The sequence below is a fragment of the Pleuronectes platessa genome, chromosome 23 (assembly GCF_947347685.1).
Source record: "Pleuronectes platessa chromosome 23, fPlePla1.1, whole genome shotgun sequence".
NCBI classification, from domain to species: Eukaryota; Metazoa; Chordata; class Actinopteri; order Pleuronectiformes; family Pleuronectidae; genus Pleuronectes; species Pleuronectes platessa.
The window spans coordinates 9,277,911-9,304,445 of NC_070648.1; the positions used below are offsets into that span (position 1 = coordinate 9,277,911).

A 26,535-nucleotide genomic window follows, 5' to 3' on the forward strand; every position below is an offset into this window, starting at 1 on the left:
GTGGGCGTCTGAGCACCATGTACTCTTATTTTGAAAAGCGTTAGCTGCAAAATAGCAATCCTTCCATAATTTGTGCACCGCGATGACCGTTGAATACATTTTGATTAAACGGACTGAGCGTCAAACAGAGGTAAAAATGTGATTGTTCTGTTTACAAGCTGTAAATAATTGAAGTTGAATGGAAACTGGCCTGTTGAATGGATTAGTTTAATTCAATTTGCAAGAGGAATGTGCATAGTGTAGCCCAAACCAGTTTGCGCATGTAGCATTTACTACCCAGTAGCGTTCAACCAGGACTACCAAGCCAGGTATGATGATGTGCAGATGTTTCGCTGTTTATGCATTTGATAAAAAGCACAGTTATCTCTGCATATATGGTTTTGTAGCTGGTTCTGTTTGTGTCCCTTTGGAAGTGGGAACACCTGGTCTATTTGCAGTTTCTATTGTGTGCGCTTGTGTTGTCTCAGGGAATTAAACCTCGCCGACTCAAGATAAACAGACACGTGCCAATGCGGCTGCAGATTTGCGAGCTTAGGTTTCACTGGTTTCAGGTTTGGGAGAACTGCTCGTCGCTGACATCTGACATCAGGTCACAGCCGTGAGATAATCACAGCATGAAATTGGAGTTGGACAGTTTTCCACTGGTTCCAGCGAGTGAGCACTCCTCCCAGGTTCAGTCATTTACAGTAGCTTCCCAGTCGACCACACGTTTGAAGTTCTGCCGACATTGCATCTCTGTTTTTTTTAATACGAAAGCCTCTTCGTTACGAATGTCTTCTTCTACCCCTGACCTTTTGTTTCTCTTTCTTTTTCAACCCTCACCCTTTCTTCAAACTCTACTCCTCTCTACTTTCTTCCCATCCTCTCTTGTTTTTCCTTTTTTCTTGTCCTCATCCTAATCCTCCCGCAAACCTTTTCTGTGTTAGCAAACCTCGGAGCCTAAACTTAAGGTACGTTCAAACTGTCCCAGGAAATTGAACAGAGGTAAAACCATGGGATCTTCTTTTAGGAATAAGTCAGAGCTTTTGCATGTAGTTTGTTGGAGAAACGGATAAGTATTATTTGCTTTTACTGTAAAGTACATGAATAAATCCAATCAAATTGGATTTATATAGTGCCTCACGTTAAACTAAACAGTACAGCAATACAAAAGGCAATACAATATATTGATAAAATACATAAAAATAGAAGAATAGTTTAAAATTAAATTAAAAAAAGAAAAATCTAATTACAAACACTTTCCAAACACACTAATGACTTAGTATGACATCAATTGACTTGACATCATTTCAATTAGGTTAAACAACTAAGAATGCTTTTGGTTTCTGTTATAACTTCCTCCATTTATGGCATGATTATTAACAATCACTAGATATTTGCATCAAGTAATTTAAGCCTTGATTATTATCTCATGCAGATGATAACAATTTTAAATCATAAAATTCATGTTTTAAAACGTGAAGCTATGACCATTTGTGCATCAGCTTTGTTAAAACCATGTGATCCTCATCCGGCCCACATCACATAATAATAAGTGTGAGTGTGTGCTCAGTGGTGCGGTGTTTGTGTGTAGCTTTCTCCTCAACCTTTCTCTTCTGGTGGTATGTTGTGGTGGTTAATGTGGGCTGCCACACACGACCTTTCTCACTCTTTCCATCAGTTGTTGTTGATGATGATGCTTCATGACGCCACGTGCACATGAGTCATCTGTCGCTGTAATAAGAAACTATCTGGAAAAGTCTGGATGATGTTTGGTGAACCAGAGTGTGACTGCACAGCACTGTAATTACAGAGCCTGCTTGCGTGTGTTTGCTTGTGTGTGTGCGTGTGTGTGTCGTCATGGCATCTTGTGTATGACTCCATGATGATGATGCTAATGACATGTTGATGCAGGCTGCTTTGCCATTGTTGGGCTTCACTGTGAGTTCTGAAGCATCAAAACAGCTGCTGAACAACAGGTGCACACAAGCTCAGTATCCCTGTCTGTCCGTCTGTCCGTCTGTCTGCAATCCCATAATGATAAGGCCCCAGCCTCTGCTGTTATGAGTGACCTATTTCGCACCACGCTGTCTTCCAATATGGACACAGGAGACTTATAGATACATTTAGATGCACCTCAGAGTAAGTTGAGGCTGTCTCTAATTCAAAACTAGTTCAACCTCAATCTGTTGTGAAGGGAGTCAGTGCTTAAAGTAAAATTCAGGTTTCGTACAACCTGGGAACCTCTACCCTGATATGAGCTTTAAATGGATTGACAGAGGTTTACTTCTATCCCCAGTTTCTCCATATTTTGTACATCCCTATGTTGTACTCACCGGGTTTTTTGCATATAGACACATTGCAAAAAAAGTTGTCAGATGGGAAAGAAACGTGTGTGTGTGTGAGGGAGAGTGGGAGATGTTTATCCGTCCGTTGGATGGATCTTGTGTATGCATCCTTCTAACAGCTCTTTTTCTCTGGTCGTCTAGGAGCCAAACAGCGGGCCTCCCACCCTGGTCACTCTGAAAGTTGACCCAGATGGATTCTTCCTCTACTGGACTGGAGGGTCCAACCTGGTAAGACATGGACACACACACTCACACACAGACACACACACTGGTAGGTCTCAAAGTAGGCAGAGTGTCTCCCAAAGTAGAGGAGATCAAATCTAAATGGGCCGCTCTAAAGCAGACCACAGTGGGTTTTTAATGCACCCAGTTAAGTGCAGATATGTATATCACACTTGTTCTTTGTTTGCTTTAACTCTACCACTTTTACCACACTCCATCTTCATCCGGCCGTTTGGTCTCTCCCTCCTTCTCTCTTTGTGTCTTCTTGCCTCTTATTAGGATTCTATCCAGTCCATTAGTTCGGCCAATGTGGGTTTTATCAAGTTGTTCTCCACCCTCTCCTTGTTCCTGCCGCTCCCCTGATGTCATTGTGGTCTTAATCCCTTTCTCCCTCCATCTCTCTCAATCTGTTTATCTGTACGTGTATTTCCCATTAACCATCCTTTCCTCCTTATCATGTCCTCTTTTCGGTTTCGGAAGCCATTAGTGTATTATTATGCGTTATGCACTGAGGCGATGTAACCAGTCACCAGCATTTCCAGATCTTGATTGTCGTTGTGGTTTTGAAGTGCTATTAGATCTATGTAGTGTGCTTTATTACAAAGTATCTCTTATTACCACATTTAATTGTCAATCTTGAGGAAGTTTTCATGAACAATATATCATATCTACATATATCTGTGGTAATATGTGTGTGTGTGTGGGGGGGGGGGGGGGGCTTGGTCAGATCGAATGACATTACATAGCTGCTCAATTAACTCCCCATCTCTCACACACACACACACACACACACACAAAAAGTCTCTCTCTTTATTTCTGGCTGTCTATTTATCCACCAGGCACGTATGGAATGACCCGTTGATGTATGATCATATTTTGGAAGTGTGTGCAGGCGGCATGTTGTGTGCATGTGTCGATATGTATGTGGGCCAGAGCACACGTCACCCTGTCCGTCTGCACATGTGTCAGCATGTGTTCCTGCATTCATATAACAAACAGTCTTTAAATACTCATTTTATACTGAGAACTTGTGCGTATGTGTGTGTGTGTGTGGTATTACGATAATAGGCCATTAGTCGCCCGAGGTGCAATAGTGACACTGTTTAGCAGAGTCAATTGTCTTTTCATTATGCTTGTTAGACGTCTCTACACTCTCACTGCAAACAGCTCTATTAAGGCACATTACTGGAAACAAGAGGTTGTTCACTTGTCACATCCCGTATATATATGACCAGTGTGTTATCTATGGAAACCATCCTATACAGAAAGAAAACACAGCTCATCATTAAGAGTTCTCGAGCAATATTTACCATCACTCCCCTCTAACGACCCCATGTTGGTGAGAATGTCCCCAGAACTGGGTCCAGACTCTCTCAGGAGTTTGTCTTTTAATTTTGCGTCTGTCATGTGTCAGAATCATACAGTTTTTACTAAGGGGCTTACAGGAGAAACTCAGAAGAAAGTCTGCCGCCCGTCATTTGTCCTCTCCCTTACTCTGGAGAATGTCAGGGATTCAGTGCATGTCTGAAAGCAACTAAATTAGCGATTTTATTGAAAAGATGTCAGGTCTGGGCAGGAAACAGAGAAGCAGTCACCTTTTAGCGAGACTGATTTGTAATACAAAACCAAACGGCAAAGCGTAGCGTAACATACGTCTGCGACAGTTCCTCCTCATTTGCCTGAGGTGCTGCAATATTTGACTTTTCCTCCCTGGCTCTTTCATCTTTGTTAATGTTGGCCCGACTCAGCGGTATTATGTTCACGACTCTTACCTCAGTAGTGGGAATGCCGCTCGCTGTCGGTCACTGGCGCAAACATTTTTGAATGTGCCTCAACTAATCCAGTAATTTGAGGGAAATTGTGGGTTTTTTATTCAAATGCAAAGTTTTTCATTCTCAGGCCTTACTGTGGTGTTTTTTAACTGGTTTCCCAGAGATCACAAGTCAGTCAAGCGGAGTGGCTGCTTTTTTCAGCTCCTCTGTGTATTGAGTTTCTACAGTGACGCAGGCTTGAACCTGGACAGTAGATGTGGAAAACATGTCGTCCACAAAAACCTCCATTTGACGCTTCTCTGCACCGCTGTGAGATGAAAATAAGTGCACCCAACCATCTGTGGCTTTGGAGCGGTATTGTGTCAAGGAAAAGGGAAAATGGACACCGCTTCTCTAACAAGAACTCTATGTATATAGCACCTTTCAAATCCAAAGTTACAAAGTGCTTTACAATAACAAAAGATGCAAGATTCACAAATTCTAACAGTAGAAAATTAGATGAAATTTTTAAAGTGAGTCTTAAGAAGAGATTTAAAAGAATATACAGAGTCAGGGAGTTGCAGAGTTGAGGAGCCTGGACAGAGATGGCCCACTAACCTCTAGTGTTCAGTCAAGATTCTGTAAACACTAGTAGGGCCCTGTTGGAGGATCTCAGGCAGGCAGCAGCGTTCACGGTCATGGGGGGTTAACAAATGACATGTATAGGCCTGAGCATTCAAAGCTTTACAAACAGAAATCCTAAAACTCTCAGGTGGAGAGCAGCAGGGATTAGTGTGATCTGGTCACTTCTCTATGTACGCTTTTAAAAACCTCTAGTCTTAATAACAACTGAAAGTGCTGCGAATGCTACAGGTCACATTCGCAAACATATTCATACAGCACGTCTAGAACTGTTCTCCTTTATGGCTTGGAATGCAGGCACGCAGTAAAAGGAGACTTGAAGATGTTTAACGGCTTCCACTATGGATGCCTCAGGAAAATATGCCGCCTCTTCTGGCCTGTTGACAAACGAAGATCGACATCATCCGGCATGTCCTCAAAACGGGGAACTGTTACCGAGCTGAGACTACTCTGACGTGGGAGATGTTCTGACACGCAGCCCTGGACAGGCCTGGGTGGAGGCAGATTATTGATGCTTCACGCCCCTCAAGGAGCATAGAGGATTAGGAAGGCAATAAGGGCCATTTAGGGTTCATACACATTTCAACATGTGGACTGGATGAGCCAGAGTTCAAACCACCGAGCTTCCGATTTGTGAATAACCCGTTTTAACCCCCCCGATGCAGATCCACTGGGGTTTTTTGAATTCAGCGTCGTGGCTCCCCCAGGAATTTTTCTTTTTCGAAACCAGAGCTGAAAAGAAAGAGGACATGGCAACACAGATAGCAAGCAATCATTAATGAGAGCAGCTCGTACTCCTGGATGACAAGGGCAATCTGGATGGAACCCATTTTCTCTGAATAGAGGTGCCCAAATATATTTTGATCTCCGGTGTGTTTTTTTTATTTTTCGCCGCTCTGCTCCTCTTATTACTTTTAGATGTAAATGAGCTTTAATATGAGGGTCCCTTCAATCTGGGCTTGATCTGCGTCGGCACTGCTCTCCAAAGCAATTTTTAGCATCCCAGCAAGGACGTGCAAAACTCTGCAACCTAAAAACGTCAGAAGCACTTTTGCAACTGCACTGAACTTGAGAAAAGAGGATAGAAAGTGCTGCTCACTGTATGAAGGGCAAGAGGGACGCAATACTGACAGTGCATTTTATATAGGCCAGGGATACATATGGGATTAAAGCTCAGCCCCAAAATGTGTGCAAAGTCAAAAGAGAAATTTGAATTATTGAAATAAACGAAACGGGCATGTAAACATTTTCAAACAACCCCCTTGGAAATTCATGTTCCCTCTTCTCTTCATCCATCCATCATTGGTCTATTAGCCTCATTTTTCCCCCTCTGACTTTATATGCACCACCTGTCTCCCTCTTTTCACCCTTTTCTCTCACACTTCTTTTACATTTCCTCTTAAATCTGGTTTATCTCACTCCCCTAGTGTATATCAATCTGTTGGTTCATCCTCATCCCCTCCTCCCATCTTTTTTCTCCCCGCTCACTTATCTCCATCTGTTTCTTGTCACCTTCTTCCCCCTGCTTCGCTTTGTTTAACATTTTCCTTTTAAATATGTTTTTACTTCTATTCCAGTCTTTCATTTGTCTCCGTCCTATTTGTCAGAACAGGATTTTCTTAAACAGTCTTCTTCCTGTTCCTCCATTGAGCTCCATCCCTCTCTAATAATCTTCCACATCTCTCTCTCCCTTCCTCCACACTTCTTTCCTCCCCTTTTTTCAGTCAGTTATCTCCCCCTCAGACCTCTGACGTGTCTGTGTTTGTGAGATTTTCCCATAATGCTTGAGTCATTGGCGATAACTACCAACTGCCGCTGACAGAGACACACACACACAAACACACGCACACACACACACACACACACACACACAGTGGCTTGGCAGCAAATCGATGGAGACACACCCCACCACACACCAGTCTCCACTGTTTTTCTTTCCCGCCCGGTCACTGTTCTGCTTTCTCTGTCCGCTCTTTGCACTTTGAGATAAACTCATTGCGAAAACGATCCCGCTTTTACTTGAAAGAGTTGAACTGAATGTAACTGAGCCGCACTCTTGGGATTTATAGAAGTTATAATTGGTGCTCGGCAGCCATAAATCAAGTGGGGTCCTCAGGGGTTGAGGGTAATGACAGCAGGAGCCGCTAACATAACATACAGGCCCTGTGGAGTGTTAGTGTAACATGGTTGACACTATGTAGAGATGTAGCGGAGTGGAGGGATGGTCTCCTCCACTGTGTCTCTGTGCATTCTGCTAAGAGCTTTGCTTCAAGTGGTATAGCTTTAGTTAAACAGTGCATAGTTCACCAGTTCCCAATCCGTGCAGCTGCTCATGTGACATAGACCCCAGTTTTTTTGTCAAAGAAGAAGAAGAAGTCAAAGTTTATTTGATGACAATGCTAACAGGGGAGAAACATGCTGCCTTGATCACGTGTGTCGAATTGTCCAAAAAGAGATGCGTCAGCATATTGCCATGCAGGTGGTTTGGAAGATGTGGGCATTTAGGTTAGTCTATTTTGCAGAAAGAAAGAAAGCTATACATTTGAGGCAACTATATTGTAAATTGACTGTGATTAATGCATGCAAGCACTTTACCGAACCCCTTTGTCTCCTTTTTCTTTCTCATTTCAGCCATAAACTAGAGGTCGTAGAATTTTGATTTGCCATTTCGCTCGAATGCAGTGAGTAAAAGGTGCAGATGGCTGACATGTCAGATATTCATCCGACAGGTTATCTCAGTTGTCTGCCAAAAACGGGTTCAAATCGCAGTGTATGCTCAGGTTAAAGGCCCCACGTCCTGTTTGAAAACCAAATCTGACAATACAGCTCTGTTGACCCAGCTGAGGCTAAAATACAAAAAACTGAGCACGCCAGCTCTTCATGCACATCCCAAATCCACACATCCGCTGCAACATATGCTTGCACCCATCCAAACGCTTTGTGTTCGTCTCCTCTCTGTCCTTTCTCTCCTTCGGCCAAACTTTCCTCCACCTCCTTTTTTAGATTGGCAAACGGACTCGTGGACTTTAGAGGTGTTTTTGCAGATGTTCTCGTGGGTAAAGAAGTCTGCAGGATGAATATTTCCCACATGAAAGATGAAGACGACTGACAAATTAACATTTTTAAAATCGAAAGAATGGTGTTCGCTTTCCAAAGATCCCCTCGATGACTCGTGCGGTTTTAAAAAAGCAGCTCCATGTAAAGCCTGCTTTCCACAGCCTAGCAGTGCCAACCACGACAGATAGTTTTCACTGGACCTCGGAGGACATTGGTGCATTAAGTCTCCGCACTCCCAGCATTGATGATTTGTCAGCTCTAATGTAGTTTACAATAAACAAAGAGGAGCTTGATTTAGTGCCGCGGAGCCGCTCCCGGTCGACTGCAGCCTCACCTGCCACAGAGGTGAGATGCACCTGGCAGCAGGAACAGTCCTCCCCCTCGCTCTGTTTCACTATCCCTTCCTTCTCACTTTTTTGCCATCCGCTGTTGCCATGTTTCTACACTGCTAATCCACCTTCAATTTGTTTGACTCTTCCCCCCCCACGCTTTTCCTCTCCCTCTTCTCGGGGCAGCTGCTAGCCGTCTGGGAGATGAGGCAAAAGTTGTTCCTCTAATATAAACTGAAGGATGACATTTTCTCCCCCTCTGGTCTCCATCTACTCTGTCTCCTTGTCTTCCACCTCTGCATCTCCATTTCTTTCTTCCCTGCTCCTCTTTTTCCCCATCTCATCTTCAGCTCTCTTTTTCTTCTCATCAATGCTTTTCCTTACATGGTCCCCCTGAGTTATTGCCCCCTAATTTCTTGCAACAACACTCTTAATCTCCCCCATTCTCTCTTTCGGCGTGGGAAAGTGGGCAGGAAGTTGCTCAGACGAGGAGATGGGGGGGTTCTGGGGAATTTCCTTGCCTCCTCTTCCTCCCACTCCTCAAATTCCTCTTCCCCTTTCCCCGGAAATCTGCTCTCCCTCCTTCTGTCCGTCCTCCCTCCTTCCCTGAAGGTGTGCAGGTCAAGTCAATTACACCTGGGCTCTTAGACACGTGCCCCAAGGGATGTAATTGAGCTGCCGTTTAGCCTCTAATTGTGTCATATACCTTGAGCAGATTGGGTGGCAGCCCTCAAACACACAAACCACAAACAAATACTCAAGTTTGTGAGGGGTGGGTGTGCTAAAACTTGAGTTTAACAAACACCCCAGGGGGATTATCCAGTGCCGTCACATTCCATGTAACTGGAGCAGCTGAAGTGAAAGTGGTTTAGTTCAATATAAGAAGAAGTTAACCGTTAATGTGGGTGGTTTGGCTTTCACCAATTGGTTGTATGTAAAGTTGGACGCCTCCACTTCCTTAAAATGAAGCTAAGCTATCTGGAATACAGGGGCCTCCTTCTTGTTGCCAGCTGTGTCTAAGTTCAGGGGCTGTCATGTCATCCATCTACCTTTCGGTCTAAATCGTCTGTATTGATATGTATTGACAGGCTAGGAAGCTTATCTAAAATTTTACTTGTAGTTCCAGCTTCTCGAGGCTATTCTTGGGATACTCAGAACCGTGTAAGTTCATAAGTGTGTGAGTGTGTGTGTAAATAAGCCAGCTGAATTGCTTGTAGAATGATTGTTGGCAGGTATAAGTAGAGATCTAATAGAGATTATTTCCCTGGCTCAAGTCAAACACCCAGAAGGAATTAACTTCGGATAAGGGTTTACATAACACACACACACTCGTATGCAAGAGGTCATTCCTGCATGTGCACGCCAGACACACGCACACGCACACACACACACACACAGTGAGCTGATAAAATGGGGGGAAATTGAGGGTGTCAGTCGATAATGGGACAGTTTCCTCTCTCTCTCCTCTCTTTCAGTTCTTTGGTCACATGTTTTATTTTCTGTTGACATTATCTGTTGGTGCACATGACAGAGCAGTCACTCTCTCTTTTCCTCACACAGACACACACACAGCATAGACATTCACTTCTTCTTGTAAGACAAATTGAGACATGGCGTGGTATCGAATCCATTGTTTGAGCAGATGCTTCCTCTATATTTTGTGTGTTTCTCTCTGGCTGTGTTTGCACGGCACAGTGCTTAGCTAATGAAGCTGCTGCAGGGTGTGTATTAGCTGCATGTTCTAAAATCCTCTTAACTTTAAAAGAGTATTCCTTTTTTATTGAGAACTTGTGTCTTATTTTCACGGATTTGGTGATCATGTCTGTCAAAACAAATGACGGTGAACTCAGACGGCTGAGATCTGGTGATAACGTGTCAGACGAGGCAGTCAGACTGTTGTACAGGTGGTAAATAAACTAAGTTGTCAGTTGTGAACATTGATCACAGACCATTAACCATCCTTACATACAGAAGCTGAGGAATAGTCAATGCACTCCTTTTTCATTTCTCCTCCAAATACCATGGTTTAAATCATCTGTTTGTCTTTCCTGCTGGACTTTGCCTTGGCGTTGTCCGCGTCTTTCCAGATATATTAAGCATCATTACTTTGGTGAGTTAAAAAGGTATGATAACAGAACCTTGTACTGAAATAGAAATAGAAAAGTTTCAGAATGAAATATTTGCTTTATTGCCAAGAGTTAAATGAGCAAATTTGTAGCACTCACATGTCTGTGCAGCCAGCAGGAAGCTTGCTTTGCCTCATATATAGATGTCCAGCAGGGACAAATATACCTTCTATTATCTATTAGCTCTGTTCCTAGCTGTTCCTAAAAAGTCAACAATAATAATGCCCCAAAAAAGGCGCTAGACAACATCATGATGCCATAATGTAACTACTTTGAAGTGAGACCAGATTTTACTTATTTTAACTATTTATATCATTCTTAAAGCTGCTATCATCACCTGAATATGGAATTAAATCTACATATAAGTTTGTTTGCCTTTTGATTTTGAGGGTAAGGAAATAAACAATAAAAAAAATAACATAGTCAGGGGTCTCATAGGACTTTCTTATGTTACGTTACCCTGTTGAGACACCACCAAAACAAACAAGCAAACTTTTTTGTCATAGCCTAAATTGCAATTGAGACATATCGGCCAATCTGCGCCTTTTACAGACATATCAGTGTCATCATTTACTCGGCAATATGCTCCGGCCATGAACCTTAATCATTTACAGAATAAACAAATTGTGTGTGTGTGTGTGTGTGTGTGTACATGTGCGTCAGTGGGCTGCGGGCATCTGCACATATACAGGCTTGTGTTGTGAGTTCACCCCGACTGATCTATGAGTGTGTGTGTGTTTTGTGAAAGATTTACAATTCCCGCAACTATTTTGATCATGAGCATGTCGTTGTTGGTGTGTGTCTGTGTGTGTGTGTGTGTGTGTGTGTGCTTGGCCCTGTTCACCCTGTATTTATTTGCATGTCAGACATTTGCTTGGACTGTTTTGTTGATGTGTCGTCTCATTTTATTGCCGCTCCGCTCTCTTTCTCCTTTCCTCTCATAAATGACGGCGTGTCCTCATCCATCTGGATGTCATTTCTTTTTCACGTTTTATTATTTCTCTCCCACTCCATCCTTTTCACGCATCCTCTTCTCTGTACACATTCTCATATCTCACCGACTCCACAGCAGTTTGTCTGCTAAGTGGCAAAAAACTGGTTCTCGTGTTTACCCTCCTCATTTTCACCCTCTCTAGAGCCCAGAGATATGAAACAAGGGAGTGAGGAAGAAATAAAAAGAACAAGAGGGAGATGAACAGATACAGGAGGGATTGATGGAGAAAGAGAGCGACATTATGCTGATATACAAATAGGAAATGTTATGAGGTGAGACAGAGAGTAATAGGATCATCCAATGCTTCACAGGGGGATTAAGTGTCTCCAACCTTCTCTTTGTCTAAACACATCGCCAACTCTCCCAACGCAGCCATTAAACTGTTCTCTTTGTTCTGCCATGTTCCTGTGTCCTTTTAAAGTCTTCTGTCAAAACCTCCTGCTCTTCTTATGTCTCCTTTCCTCGCCTCCTGTGTCCTTTTGTCTCCTATGATCTCATCTCATCTCCTCTTGTCTCGTCTCCTCGCCTCACCTGTCAAATTCCTCACCTCACCTCACCTCATATCCTCTCCTCACCTCATATCCTCTCCTCTCTTCTCCCTTCCTCTTATCTTGCCTCGTCTCCTCTCCTCACCTCTTGTCTTGTCTTCTTGTCTAATTTTGTCTCATCTCCTCAACACCCATCTCCTTTCGTCGCCTGTTATCTTCCCTCCTCTTGTCTCCTCACCTTTCCTCTCGTCACACCACCTCTCCTCATCTTGTCTTCCCCCCTTTGTCTCCTCTCCTCTCCTCCCTTCCCCTCATCTCCTCTCCTTTTGTCTCCTCACCTCATTTCCTTTCGTCTCCTCTCCTCCCCTCTCCTGAGGCAAAGAGAGGGTGGAGATGTCCTGGCACCGCGTGTGTGTGTTTGTTCATGAGGATCAGTTTTCTAAATGCCGTCATCGTGTGCCATTTGAGACATATTTAGCCTCTGTCATATTTCATGAACACACACGGCCTCGTCACAGGAAAGGAGTGGCGCTCTCCTGATTGTTTAGATGCCCTTTCGTATTTTTCTAATCTTGAGAAATTGAATGTGAGTGGGGTTGAGAGCCAGGAGGGAGGAGAGGAAGTGAGAGGGAGAGGAACATTTACCGTACTCGAATTTGGGGCCTAAAAATAGACTAACCTCTAACGTACCTGTGCACATGCTGAGTAAGAAAATGTAATGTTATTCATAGCAACAGTCTGGCATTTTGTTAAATGTTTATTTTATTCTTGCAGAGAGTAAGATGAGAAGATGAATACCACTCCCATGTCTGTCAGATAAATCCGAGGCTCCAGCCAGCAGCCGGTTCAGCTCAGTGTCATGACTGAAGGCAGGGGGAACCAAACACAGCCCCCACCCGCACCTCCGCACTGTCTACATTACATGTTACAGCCGTTATCTTGTTTTAATAATCCATATAAAAACCAAAGTGAAAAGAAGAGGAATGTATTGGTGGGATTTCTCAGAGGAAGGAAACTCTTAACTTGCGTTTATTTACAGATTAAACAAACAAGATACAGTAGTTAAATGACCTGAGGGATATTGGTAGGTTTATTTCCCCCCGTGTGTCAAGTCTAGAGATACAAATCCGTTTCTTCTGAGGTGCTCTGCAGGGTTTTGCATTTTAGGGCTGACTATGTTAACTGGCAATAATGACTCACTGTCTCTGATTCTGCAGTTGGGTGTTACAGCACCAAATGTGTCATCCTCAACTTCTTTTCTATTGCATGTTTATCTTTCTTTATAATATCTCTACTTGTGGATATATGAGTTTTGAGGAGGGTGGGAGTATCCTCATTATGTGATGCACATGTCACCCTCATATCATCACTCCAGAAGCCTGATTTTGATTAAACCCCCAATGTGCGATCCAGCTTCCTCCAGAACTGTTGCATGTTAACACCTCACCCACGTTACTGAGACTGCGTTCACACAGAATATATTTCTTCCTCCTATGTGACCCAGATTGGAATATGTTTAATGACAGTGTGTGAACAGCAAAAATCACATGCAATCTGATCTTTTCAAATCAGATCTGGGCCTCTCTCATCTGTGGTTCTAAATCAAATACAGACCAGATTTGATTTGAAATGCCTCCTCAGTCTGAGCGGCCATGGGACTGTATTGGAAAAGACAAATAAGGAAGAAGGCTGCGAAGGAGGCAGTCAGTGGAAAGACGGTGAGGTGTAAGACCTCCTAAGTTCTTGGGGTGACACGTCTGTACAGCCGAACTTGAGGGGTTGGATTGTCACCGGTCTGTGTTTGAAAGCAAATCAAGAGAAAGAGTAAACCCTAAACAATCACATCTGTGGCCTCTTTGTTTTTCACCGACTTCTTCTCCTTGTTTACTTCCTTACACAACGTTCTGCATGTGACGTCTTGTTGTTCCTCTGCGCAGGCCGGTCACTTCAGGGCCATGACTAGTCCACATTGGATTCTGATCCTGGAGACATTTTACCACAACATTGTACGTCGTGTCGGTGTTCACTGCAGGCGTGTCTTAGGCTCCACCTTTACTTAATAAGGATGATGATAAACCATGATTAAAGCTATTGTATAAGATGCATGGAAAGTAAAAATCCGATCCCTGACATGAACAGGATGGGTTGTGGTAGCACTTTCTCACAGCATGTTTCCTGGAAAACTCCCACCCAGACTCATTTGGGCAAATGATGATCCTGTAGCCGAGGCCGCGCTGATAAATGGAGCGAGCCGTGTTTGAGCTCTTCACCGAGAGATGAATGGAGGCTACAGCCACCACGACTAGCTAAATATTACACACAGCGACACACAGATACACACGCGCTAACTGAGCAGAAGGCAGAATATGTGAGGAATGTGCTCTTGGAGATGACCGACCTTCACGCGGACACACGCACCACGTTGTGTGCTCGGATACACAACAAGTATGTGGAAGAAAAAAAACGCACACATTTCTGCTTCACGTTCACACAAGGTTCACACGCTGCTCCGATCACATGCTGACACATTTGTGCTCGTCCCGGGTGATGATTCGCTCATGAAGAGTTGCTTACACATCTGATGTGCATATACAAGGACTTGTCCATACACACACACACACACACACACACACACACACACACACACACACACACACACACACACACACACACACACACACACACACACACACACACACCCTATCTTGCTCAACAGGTCAGGATGTTGCACAAGTTAGGGCCTGCATGTCGAGGATATGTCTGTGTGAATATTGCTGCATCTGTGTCAGTGTGTCTGTCTTTGTGTGCAACTAGTCAGTGAGAAACTTTTAACCGTTTATGACACACACACACATACACACACACACGCACACACACACACCGGCAGCCGTCACATTTGTAGTCTCATTACTGTTGTCTCCAAGGAGTCACCATGGCAATAGCAGAATGAAACCATGGCCAGTGGGAGAGGAAGTGTGTATGTAGAAGTGTGTGGGTTTGTGTGTGTGTGTGTGTGCGTGCGCCCTACAGACCCAGAAGCGCTTGATTCCCCCAGGAAGTTACTTACTCTCCACAGGCCAATCGGAGGACAAAGTTTGAGACAGAGTTTAATCCAATTGGTCTAACTCTTCTGACCTTTATTACTCGCGGCCAATCCCAGGGGGGAGGACAGCCTGCAGGGCGATGACATCACAGCCGGAGTGAAGTAAAGAAAGAAGGAATGAGGAAGAAACACATTTCAACACATGAGCCAAAGGAAAGTGACTTTATGAGCTCGTCTCTGCTGTTGTTTCTGGAAAGGGAATGGGAGCGGAACAAGGCTAAAACGAGGGCGAGGAGACTTTGGACGAGCTGATAAACAGTCAGACAAAGATTAACAGGATGATTGACGTAAACACTGAAGGTTTCCACATTACATCATCGATGAAACAAAATCGCATTGGGGCCTAAAATCGTTACATTTCCCAGCAAGGCCCCCGCAGAGACAGCGTTTAGCATGAATGTAAAACTAAACAAATATTTACAGTGCGTCCGCCTCTGCTGATGACCACACGCTCCACCTCCCGACCAACCCCGTCCATTTTCATCCCCTCCACCACAACGCATTAGCCCCAGGTTGAAGGTGCAGTCATCTGTGGGTGTTTGGCTTGTTTGCATGTTGAAGCATATATTCAAATTTGTATTGTTGTGTCACTCATGCAAACTTACTCCAGGAGATGAAAGATATCATTTTCCCCAACTTTTACATAACGACTAGCTCTCTTCCTCACAGTCGCACAAACACACACAGAGGTGATATGTCATCGGTTGAGTTTTATGTCTGTGTCTGTTCGAAAATAAGTGGAGGATTTCATGGAAGGAGTAGAAAGGCTCGACATGCTTTTAGCTTGAAGAATTCGCTTTAACACAGGCTTTTATTTTCATCAGTTTAAAAACAGACTCTTGTTCCATCTGGGATTTGCACACAAAACAAAACAGCAGAGAATAATGTTGGCTAGTGTGTTTCTTAACATGCTTGACCCGTCTTGAGTTGAATTGCATTTTCTGCTCATTTGTTTTTCTAAATAGCCACCGACTCAGTCTGCTTCCTGAAAATAGACTTTTTCTACAGCCATGGTTACAGCTCCATGAGTCTGCTCCAATTACTGTTTATAAAAATGGACTTAGACGCCGGTTCAACAAAGTGAAGCCAATGAGGAAGCGTCTGGAACCTGTATTCTCTCACATGACCAACAGAGGGCGATTGCACTGGTCAGTCTCTAACATTATGGTCATACACACACATTTTGACATCTTGTTATATCTCTGTGTTTCAGGAGGTGGAGATTCTGGACATCAGCAACATCAGGGACACCAGGACGGGAAAGTACGCCAAACTACCAAAGGTTTGTAATCTGTGTGAGAGAGAGAAAGGAAGAGAGAGAGAGAGAGAGAGAAAAGAAGCTGTCTCCTCCTGCTGCTGATAACTCCGTCCTCTGACCAGCAGCGATGTGATGCTCAAGTGTGACTGTCACTACAAGATGTGTGTGTCTCCTCTGTGTGTGTGTGCGTTTCCTCTCCCTACTGATGGTGCAAAGGTGACGGAGCACTAATGAGCCCACTGACAGATGGGCTGTCACACAGGAAGTGATATAACCAGTGACTGTTGGCGAGGAAGTCATTGTGTAAGAGCGTGACAGAGACCCTCATATGAAGCTGCTGCACATTATTGGATCAAACGCATGAAGACTCCAGAGCATGTCCTCTGCTGGGCCTAATGTCAGCCTCGGCCTTTTAGTTTGAAACCTCCAGGGCTGTGTTTTAGTCTGGACGAGCAGAAACTGAGACTTTTACACTCACAATGCTTATGTACACACTCAAGATCAATTTTTAGTCATGATGTAACCTGATTCGTTAGGCTCCTACCACATGACCCCCTTCCAGAAGGAAGCAGCCAGCAATTATCGTCAGCTACCAGTGTAGAACGCAACATTGATAATCAATTACAAGTGTTGCTGACCCTGTTGTGCTGACAACTGTTGTGCAGTTAAATTCTACAGTTTATTACAACAACATGCTTACGTGTAAGAGACGAGCTGCTGTTCTGTTTACACCAGCACATGCCCAGTGCACATGAGCTGTCTGGTGATGTGCGAGTTCATTCGTGAGTGTATGGACGGAGATTAAAACTGATACAGAGAAATAACGCTTTTGTGGACAGAAATTGTTTTACTTTGAAATTGCAGCTTTCAAAAGATAAAGTAGGACGTCCATCATGGCCAAACAGTCTCTTATATTTAATCAACCATTAATTATTTCCTGGGACATTGGTAGAGAGAAAAAAAACGTCCAGTCTTACAATGTTAACAGAAAGTGATTAAAAAAAAAAAAAAAATGTTGTCCATGTCCCATCCTTCCACCAGATTTGTGGAAATCTGTTTTAGTAGTTTGTGCCTAATCCCACAAAGGGACAGGGGAGAAAACATAACCATAAATAATGAATCGAGAACATGTGTCTAATGTGGAAAACCCACAGATAATTATCACCCGACTCCACAGATGCATTTCAGCTTCTTTCAACTTCTTGTTTTGGCCGCGCGTCCTGCAACTTTGCTGTTTTGGCTGCTCTCATTAGCTTTGTATCCCGCTGCGGCCGGCAGATGTTTTCAATGGAAAGCTCTCATTAAGTGACTGTGTGCTACCTGCCCAGCACCACACAGCACACAGATGCTGTCGATTATCTGGTGGAGCATTTAAAGCAGATATGGAGCCAGATGTTTGCCTCTGGAGCTGGTAGAGATCCGAGTGAATATTGGACTTCATTCGTCAGGTGGGAAGCGTGAATGCTTCCCTTGGTTAAAATAAGAACTTGTTTCCTGTCATCCAGGAAACAAAAACACACAGAACACACTGAACAGTTTTTACTAAGATTAATGCTTGGATAGAAAGAGGTTCCAGAGAAAGTGGCTGATAGTTGGGTCTGTGATTTAACAGATGTCAACAGATGTAACATGTCGAATCAAGTGTTTTAAGGCCTGTACTGTAAAAGTATGATGGCTCTTAGTCACAAATCTGTATCCAGGAACATCCAGAAGATGATCAGCTGATCTAAAAGGATATGCAGGCTCTGGAGTTAGTAAATCCTTGGTATAAACAGGGGCTTGGTGTAAATTGTCAATACAATCTTAAAATCATTGCAAAAAGAAACAGGAAGTCAATGCTGTGAGGGCATTATCAGAGTTGTCACCATTATGGTTAGCATGTGGTCAGGTTTTTTTGAGCTAGTAATAATCCTGACAGCATTTTGAACCAATTGAAGACGGATGCCTGGGTAAGGGCCCCGTCACACACACGAATATCTCAGGTCAAAATTTACGACAGTTGAACTGCATGCAAATCGCAGCGCCGCTTTCAACTTGGGGAACTTTGACCCGTGATATTTTCGTAATGCTTTTTGCGTACGTGTCACCAGACCCGTACAGAGGACGTTAGCAGGGAACATTTAAAGGCACAGACAACCCCTGGGAAAGTTCTCAAACGTTGCGAAGGATTTAATATTTGAAAAGCACTTAAGTTGGAAAAAGAAAGGTCGGAATCAAAAAAGACTCCTGCTGATTTTTTCCGTCAAACATTTGTGCAAACGGATCCTTTAAAGTCTTGCTTGGTTTTTAACGATGATGCATTGGCCATCCATGTTAATTTTTCTTTAATTGACGTGAACAGAGGCTTGACAGAGAGGATGTTCGGTGGAGTCGGTGGTCGTAAGAGGAGGAAAGAGTCGTTTGGTTAATCGGATCAGAGCGCTGCACCGCATGCATCACATTAACTGTTCTCAGGAGGCGATGGAGAGATGGGCGACCAGCGGATGTACGATGGAGAATATACATGTCAAACCAGTGTTGATGTTTGTGTGTCATGTTCACATCCAATGTCCCGAAGAGTTTACAAGTGTGTTTGTGTTTGTGTGCATTAGGATGCGAAGTATCGGGAAGTGCTCGGCTTCAGCAGGGGTCCGAACGTCGAAGGGAAGATGTTAACTGTCGTCCACAGCACCGACCTGGTCAACATCTCCTTCCTCAACTTCCAGGCGATGCAAGAAGATACAGCCAAGGTGACCGTGGAAAACATGCATCACATAATCGACTCATATGATATAATGCTTTTTATTTCTTCCTTTTTCCTCTTCCTCCCTGTGTTATGTCCTATCTTCCCCCTTCCTCCCCTCTTTTTGAGTTTTTCCTCAGGTCATATGTTGATTACCTACTTTACTACGTTGACATAGAGGCACGCATGTTTAGGAGTTGTAAAGAGGGATTATTTCCTCTCTGTGTGTGTGTTGTATATAGAAACTGTTCCTCTTCACTTTGACATCAGGCAAACAGTCAAACAACTCGTGTTTTATCCGCTCACTCTTGTTTGTGTGTGTGCGTTTCCAGATTTGGACGGATGAGCTGTTCGCCCTGGCCACAAACATACTTTCCCAGAATGCATCACGGAACACCTTCCTCCTCAAAGCGTAAGACGTGTCTGTGTCTCATCCTGACACGAGGCAGCTGCAGATCTTAGGTCATTTATTTATCTGTTTATTATACACTGTTTCTGTGTACATCCGTCTGTTTCAGGCACACAAAGTTAAAGCTGCAGGTGAATCAGGACGGCAAGATTCCGGTGAAGAAGTGAGAAACACACCAACCACTTTTTAAACAGAATTCGAAAACACCAGCATCCTTCACTTCCTCTTTCTTTACCTCTTCCCAGTCTCTCTTCCACTTTCTCTCTGGCCTCATCTTTATTTCGCCTCTAGCTTTTCCTCAGTCATGTTAAATCTAATCCTTTCACACACTTTAGATTTGTTTCATGTTGTGAACAATAACTCCTTTAGCATAATGAAAGTTTTGTGTCTTAACTCTCTCTCTCTCTCTCTCTCTCTCTTGCTCTATCTCTCTCTCTCTCTCATTCTCTGTCATTCAGCATTCTCAAGATGTTTTCTGATAAGAAGAAGGCAGAGACGGCTCTGGAGCAGTGTGGCCTCATGAATAACAAGGTAATCATCACCAGCAGTCACTGACCACACAGCTACTTAAGATATATATGTGTGTGTGTGTGCGAGTGGGTTGTCGGTCCATACATGACAACAGATGCAACTCAGTCTCTCACCCTAAGGTGTCGGATTCCTCGCATGCCTTTGCCAGTAAGGTAAAAAAAGAAGGCTTCTATGTAGGGGTATAGTTTAGAAATCTACAAATTTACATTACAATCAACTGCCAACAGAAGAGACACGTTTTTGTACATGTTGGTTAATGAGCTTCAGAGACACAAAGGCAAGCTGTGTCTCCACTATGCAAAGATGCTACGCTAACTGTGTCCTGGGTTCACATCCAATTGATGGAAAAACATTTTAAATGAATCCAGTTATAATTTATGAGTGTTTGAAACACAAAGTAATAGTTATAATAACATAAAGGTAATGCTCACCTTTATTTAGGAAATGGCAATGAAACAATATCAGTACCTATCACAATATAAATTTCATTAATAGCATTATAAACCAAGGCTCCATATGCTTTGTGTAAACATGGTGAGGAGAGATAATGGTAATTCATCTACATCAGAGTTATAAGAGCACAACTGTCACTCAGGAGCAAAACTCTGTCTGAAGGAAAATTAACCATGTGACATTTATCTGGATTTATCGATAACGAATGTTGTGAAAGTTCTTTCTTTGATATATTGATATATAAACACGTTATATGTTTTATTGGCAATATGACCGGGTCAAACTAAATTGGCCCATTTTAGTACATTTTCTTCTTCGTATTGTTATTATTATGACTTAGTATTAGTTGAAAAGAAATGGAATATTCGAGTTTGGGTTGCAGCAGTTTTTATAAAGTTTGACTTCTCATCCACTGTATATTCAAAATCCTCAGCTTGTATTTGCAGAGTAAGTTACCAAAGGGTTTTGGTGTAGTAGGTGAAACAAGGTCTCTTGTGTCTTTATCGGTCAGTGCGATCTTTTGTAAAAAAATCTCTTTGGAGTCACAAGACATTTCCCTTTGAATGAGAGAGCAGATTGTGCAACTGCACCGTCAGCGTTTCTCGGTGTGTCGCTGTACTCTTCTGCCTCCTGCTGGTCGATCAGAAGAAGACACACACACACACGTGAAACAGAGGAGCTGTATTTTTGGGTTATTAGATGGATGGATGGATAGATAGATAGATAGATAGATAGATAGATAGAAAAACAGGGGAAATTAAAAGAGTAGCACAAACTATTAATATATACACAAAATATGAAAATATCAGGTAGGTTATTGCACAAAAAGTGACTGAATACACAAAATATTGCACCAAGACATTGTATTGCTCTTTTTTTCTTTGATGCATAGAGTTAAGAATACTTTTTCATATACATTTGTATTCCTTTAGAATTTTCACTTTCATTTGTCTCCATTCACACACATCAAATCTGAAAATTTAACTAGAAAAAAGACTGATGCAACGTGTATTTAACTTTGCTTTGTATCCTCACTTTGTCATTTGATTTTCACTCTCCCTCCTCTGTGTTCCCTGTCTGCAGTGCGAGGGAATAAAGCCAGATGATTTCACGTGGGAGGCCTTTGAAAAGTTTCTGGACAGCCTCTGTCTCCGGCCTGAGATACAAAGCATCTTCGAGGAAAGGTAACGTTTGTGCCACGGCTGATTTGGACTCGAGCTACTTATCAATAAAATGTGAATGAACCGGTAGCAGTCAGTAGGGGCGGGGCCGTGTGTCTTCAGTCTGCAGAATGAGTGTAACATGTCTTCCTCTGCGTCCTTGAATAAACTGTAGAAGTGTTTCTTCAAATTAAAAGCATAACGTGTGTGTTGTTGCAGCAATGCTTCACATCGAGCTGAATTACAGAGCTTTTATTTTGGAAAATTGTGTCCTTTGCTCAGAAGACCTCTGTAACAGACGGCATTTAATGTATTAAAAAAAAACACCGGTTCAATAAATCATTCAAACATATATAAACAAATTCAGTTCTCTATATGAAAAGCATGGATTACAAAATCCTCATTGCAGATAAACCAGGTAGGATGAACTCAAATCTCACTTTGCACAGTCACCTTTGACAGTTTATAGAAAAGCTATGCACACAAACTTTAAAAAGTGATAGTATAATGTAGAAGTGTTGGAGGAGGACTCACTAATGACAAGAAATAATCCAGAAGTAGCTCTGGAGGTTTAGAAGAGACACTGAACTAGTATTAAATTCACAAACACACAGGCTGTGATTTCCATTTTTCCCCCTGAATAAGAAATTGCAACTGCCGACCCTCTAGTTGTATTTTGAAGTCTTCCAGTAACACTCACAAGTCTTTTCAAATCTTCTCTGCGCTCCAGCGGCTCCAAGAGGAAGCCGTTTATCTCCCTGGACCAGCTGATGGAATTCATCAACCGCAGGCAGCGAGACTCCCGACTGAACGAGGTGCTCTACCCCCCGCTGAAACTAGAGCAGGTCCGACAGATCATGGAGAAATACGAGACCAACAGCAGCCAGCTGGAGAGAGGTGAGTCACCTACGTTCAAGGCGTTTATAAACTTACATCCAGAGCTCACGTGATTTCATTTGTGGAGAACGGGATTCAGCATCTGGCTCCTTTGCCTTTATTTGATCCCAGAAGGTCTCTCTTTAGGGAAGTGCACCACCCTGCTGTATCTTGTTATAGTTTGCGTCCTGTGGCGAGGTTTATCAGCAGCAGCAGTGCACAGATCATTATAGGTTTATAGGTATCATTTATTTGGACTTTTATTACAGCAAAGTTGGGCACAGGTTGAGCTCGTCTCAAAATCTTGGCCATGGCCTGTTCGAGGATGTTTCTACTTCTGTTGGAATCATCTACGTGTGTCGGCTGTGGTCGTCCCCTGATACGTGGGAACGTCTAGAGATCTGCACGGACACGTCAAACCAAAAATCTATAAGAAGCCAATATTGGGACAGAACCCGGAGCTGCCCTGGAAAGCCGATTTCAGACATGAACTCTGGATAATGCCAACAAGGATTTTACCTCTTTCATATGAAGAACACGGCAGGAGACTGTCTGGGTCAGACGTGTTCACAACTAAAGGAAACTCAAGGATTTTGGACACTTCTGGCTTCATGTCAAGCTTTTTGTCTTCATCATGTTCAAGACAGCATCAACCCGCCCACTTGCTAGACTATATTGTGCCGTTTTCTCACACTGGCTCACTCAGACTTTTTCCAGATATTTTACGAGGGCATTGGCAGGAAAACCTCTAGACGACATCCGGAGCACCTGACATGTACATACAGCCCCTCTGGATAATTTCAAGAGTTCTGTGAACATGTGAAACATCTTGTTTGAAATCAGGAGCCCTATTGCTGCTGAGGCCAGTTTACATGTAGAACTCTCATCTTCCTATCACTCTACGGATGCTGCTCAGTCCAGTTAAACAAACTGTCAAAAACAAGGTTCGCTGGTTCATAATTCATTGCTTTCTAATTAAAGTGTGGACCTCTGTCGTCTGTGTGTCTCCTGCAGACCAGATCAGTTTAAAGGCTTTCAGCCGCTACCTGGGAGGAGAGGAAAACGGCATCGTGCCCTCGGAGCGACTGGACGTCCTCGACGATATGAACCAACCGCTGTCGCACTACTTCATCAACTCCTCACACAACACGTACCTCACAGGTGAACGCACAGACCTCAGGTCCAAGGGGAGACGTATGCAAATTGAATGAGTCAACATTAAAGTTTGGTTTCTTTGGATCTGACAACCATCTTTTGCCTCCCTCTCTGTGTTCAGTGGGTCAGCTGACCGGCCTGTCGTCGGTGGAGATGTACAGACAGGTGCTTCTGACCGGCTGCCGCTGTGTGGAGCTGGACTGCTGGAAGGGCCGGCCGCAAGACGAGGAGCCGTACATCACCCACGGCTTCACCATGACCACGGAGATCTCCTTCAAGGTCAGAGGCGCAACGTGGAGTTTACAGAGTTTGTCCTGTTTCTAATGACACATTCTGTCTTTTATGGTCATGCTAGAAAGTCCTGTTAAGACAAATATGTCCTTACATATTATGTTATACACTTCTATTCATTGTCGTTATTATCATTTTGTTTCCCCCTGTTTAATTTGCTCTAACACATTTTTCATTTTGCTTATCAGAACTTATTAAGTGCCTAATAATCAGAACATGTAATGAGAAGTTTCGATCGGTTTTAATTCGCTCGCTCTCTTTTCCTCCGACTACCTGCAGGAGGTGATTGAAGCGATAGCGGAGAGCGCCTTCAAGACTTCGCCGTACCCCCTCATCCTGTCCTTTGAAAACCACGTGGATTCGTAAGTCACATAGGCTGTTGGTGTGTGGGTGTGTGAGTCTGTGGGTGTGTGAGTCTGTGTGTGTGTATGTGTGTGTGCCTAGATGCTAGAACTCAAGGGGTTTGAATGAGATATATCCTAGAAAGCATGAACAACTGTTGAGTAAAGGGCTTTGTCCTTTGATTAATGGATGGATGGGTCAACAGTCCTGATGAAGCAAAGAAAAGAGGTTAAGATAAACAAGATAAAGTTAAACGTTATAAAATAATTAAAATAGCCGTTAAAATCAGAACTAGGAGAAAGCACACCTATAAAAAGGAGTCTTTAAGAGAGAGTAAACAGAGAGGTTTAAAAGAGGATAAGGAGATTGTTCGATGCAGAGAAGTTAAAGGTAAGTAATGAGGTAGATTTAGTGAGGAGTCTTACTGCTGCGTTTTGGATACATTTATATAGATAATACTTTGTCAAAGGTTTTTTCACAAATGTTTATAAATTATAAAATGAATAAAAACAATAAAATAAGATAAAAAATGCTAGTTTGAAGGAAAGAGCCTTGTTGAAAGCCATGTCTGGTCTCCTCTCAGGGCCAAGCAGCAGGCCAAGATGGCAGAGTACTGCCGGACCATCTTTGGAGACGCCCTGCTCATCGACCCACTGGAGAAATATCCGGTAAGACTGGAGGGACTGACGGGCGCGATCTAACGTCTCATGTCATTGTGAAACACTTAGATTACGATATCCCCTGTTTCAACAAACACCATCTGCTGCTTTCAGTCTTCATTTTGAGTCACAACTCTCTGCTCTTAGCAAAACAGCCCGTTCACAGAGCGTCAAATAGGATCAAACACACTGAGATAAGCAGACGAGCTCATGATCTCGACCATTTTCCGTAAACTCGTGATGCTCCGGCCTCGACTTCAAACGTTAGATAAAGAGCTACTAAAGATACAACTGGCCCGCAACACAGACCACGGGTCAGGTCATTTTGACCGTAAACAAGCAGAGCTGATACTGCTGTTCATCTGGAGACTACATCTAAGAGCATTTCTAACGTGTTATAATCTCTAGAAAGAGTTTCTCATTTGAGCGTTACACAAGACAAGATGGAGAACAAGATGAGCTGCTGTAAGAAGATGTGATTGCTTTATCGTCTTGTTTTCTTGAGGTCGACGACTTTTAAACCACACACAATCATTCACAGTTTCAAGACATGAAACTTGTTGTGTCAGAGCGAGTTCAGGGACATTTATGTTGAGTTATGAAACCCTGTGGTTTTCTCTGACTCCTGTGACACTGCAGCATTTCATTTAGATTATATGTTGTGGCTGCTCGTCCCCCGTGACCTTGTTCCCAGGGCCTCATGATTCAAGTCCTCCATCTCAGTTGGTCAACGTCTAATAACTTTATCTTTTCTGTTGAAACGTTTCTCACCTTCTCGCCACATCACAGTTTGTTTTCTTTACCTAGCCACAGGATAGATGCTGACCCATCCCTGCTCGTCGCCCTCCCAATAAATGATGCAATATCTTCTTTGTTGTGTTACTCTTCTTTAGCTGATCCCAGGTCAGCCGCTCCCGTCGCCTCAGGAGATGCTGGGGAAGATCCTCATTAAAAACAAGAAGAAGCACCATCACCACCGACCCTCGAGCAGCATACGACGCAGGGAGCTGGAGGAGCCGTCGTCCCCCAACAATGGTAGGCCCACATCAATAGTTCAGGAAGCTGTGATTTAAGAGGGGGGGGGGGGGGGGGGGGGGGGGCGTTCCATTCCCTGTGCACGCAGTCAGACAAGTTCGGGGGGGGCCTCCTCTGCTGCGGCCCACAGCTGAGCCCACACTTGAGACTAGGCGGTTGCATGGTACAAAGTGGACAAACAACCTTGTAAGTGTTGGGTCCATTTTCATAGAAAAACCACGTAACATTACTGACTTAATTTACTGAAAGGTCAAGTGGGCAGGCAATAGTTTGAGCGCCCTCTGCTGGATTAGGAGGCAAACTACCTCAGACGGTCTGACGCTTCTCCACTCTGGATTTTGAATTCATGTCCCAACGCATTTTTTAATCTTGAACAAAAAGTGGCGGCCATCAAGTTAAAAGCTTCCTCGACATTGTCCACATCAGAAAAAGTTTCCAAACTCCGCTCCAACTTTCTCTCGATCACGTTTCCATCTCCATCTCCCTTCAACTTCCCAAGAGAGACTTGTCACTGAGCGAGAGACATGTGCAATGTTGCAGAGTAACAATTTGAGCCTTTTGCTTGGTGGATAAAAACACATTTAGTGGAAAGTCTCCCTGTTTCC

The 26,535-nt window shown here is 43.4% G+C and overlaps 1 protein-coding gene across 1 annotated transcript in view; it reads left to right on the forward strand.

Moving 5' to 3' along the window:
• Positions 1 to 26,535, forward strand: part of plcb3 (phospholipase C, beta 3 (phosphatidylinositol-specific)) — a 45,081-nt gene that overhangs the window by 10,083 nt on the left and 8,463 nt on the right. Inside the window, exons 2-14 of the mRNA XM_053415976.1 lie at positions 2,469 to 2,555; positions 16,253 to 16,321; positions 18,889 to 19,026; positions 19,352 to 19,431; positions 19,538 to 19,591; positions 19,887 to 19,959; positions 21,496 to 21,596; positions 22,303 to 22,469; positions 23,463 to 23,609; positions 23,725 to 23,882; positions 24,174 to 24,256; positions 24,820 to 24,904; positions 25,789 to 25,930. Of these exons, the coding sequence (XP_053271951.1) occupies positions 2,469 to 2,555; positions 16,253 to 16,321; positions 18,889 to 19,026; positions 19,352 to 19,431; positions 19,538 to 19,591; positions 19,887 to 19,959; positions 21,496 to 21,596; positions 22,303 to 22,469; positions 23,463 to 23,609; positions 23,725 to 23,882; positions 24,174 to 24,256; positions 24,820 to 24,904; positions 25,789 to 25,930 (1,384 nt within the window). The remainder of the gene's footprint in view (positions 1 to 2,468; positions 2,556 to 16,252; positions 16,322 to 18,888; positions 19,027 to 19,351; positions 19,432 to 19,537; positions 19,592 to 19,886; positions 19,960 to 21,495; positions 21,597 to 22,302; positions 22,470 to 23,462; positions 23,610 to 23,724; positions 23,883 to 24,173; positions 24,257 to 24,819; positions 24,905 to 25,788; positions 25,931 to 26,535) is intronic.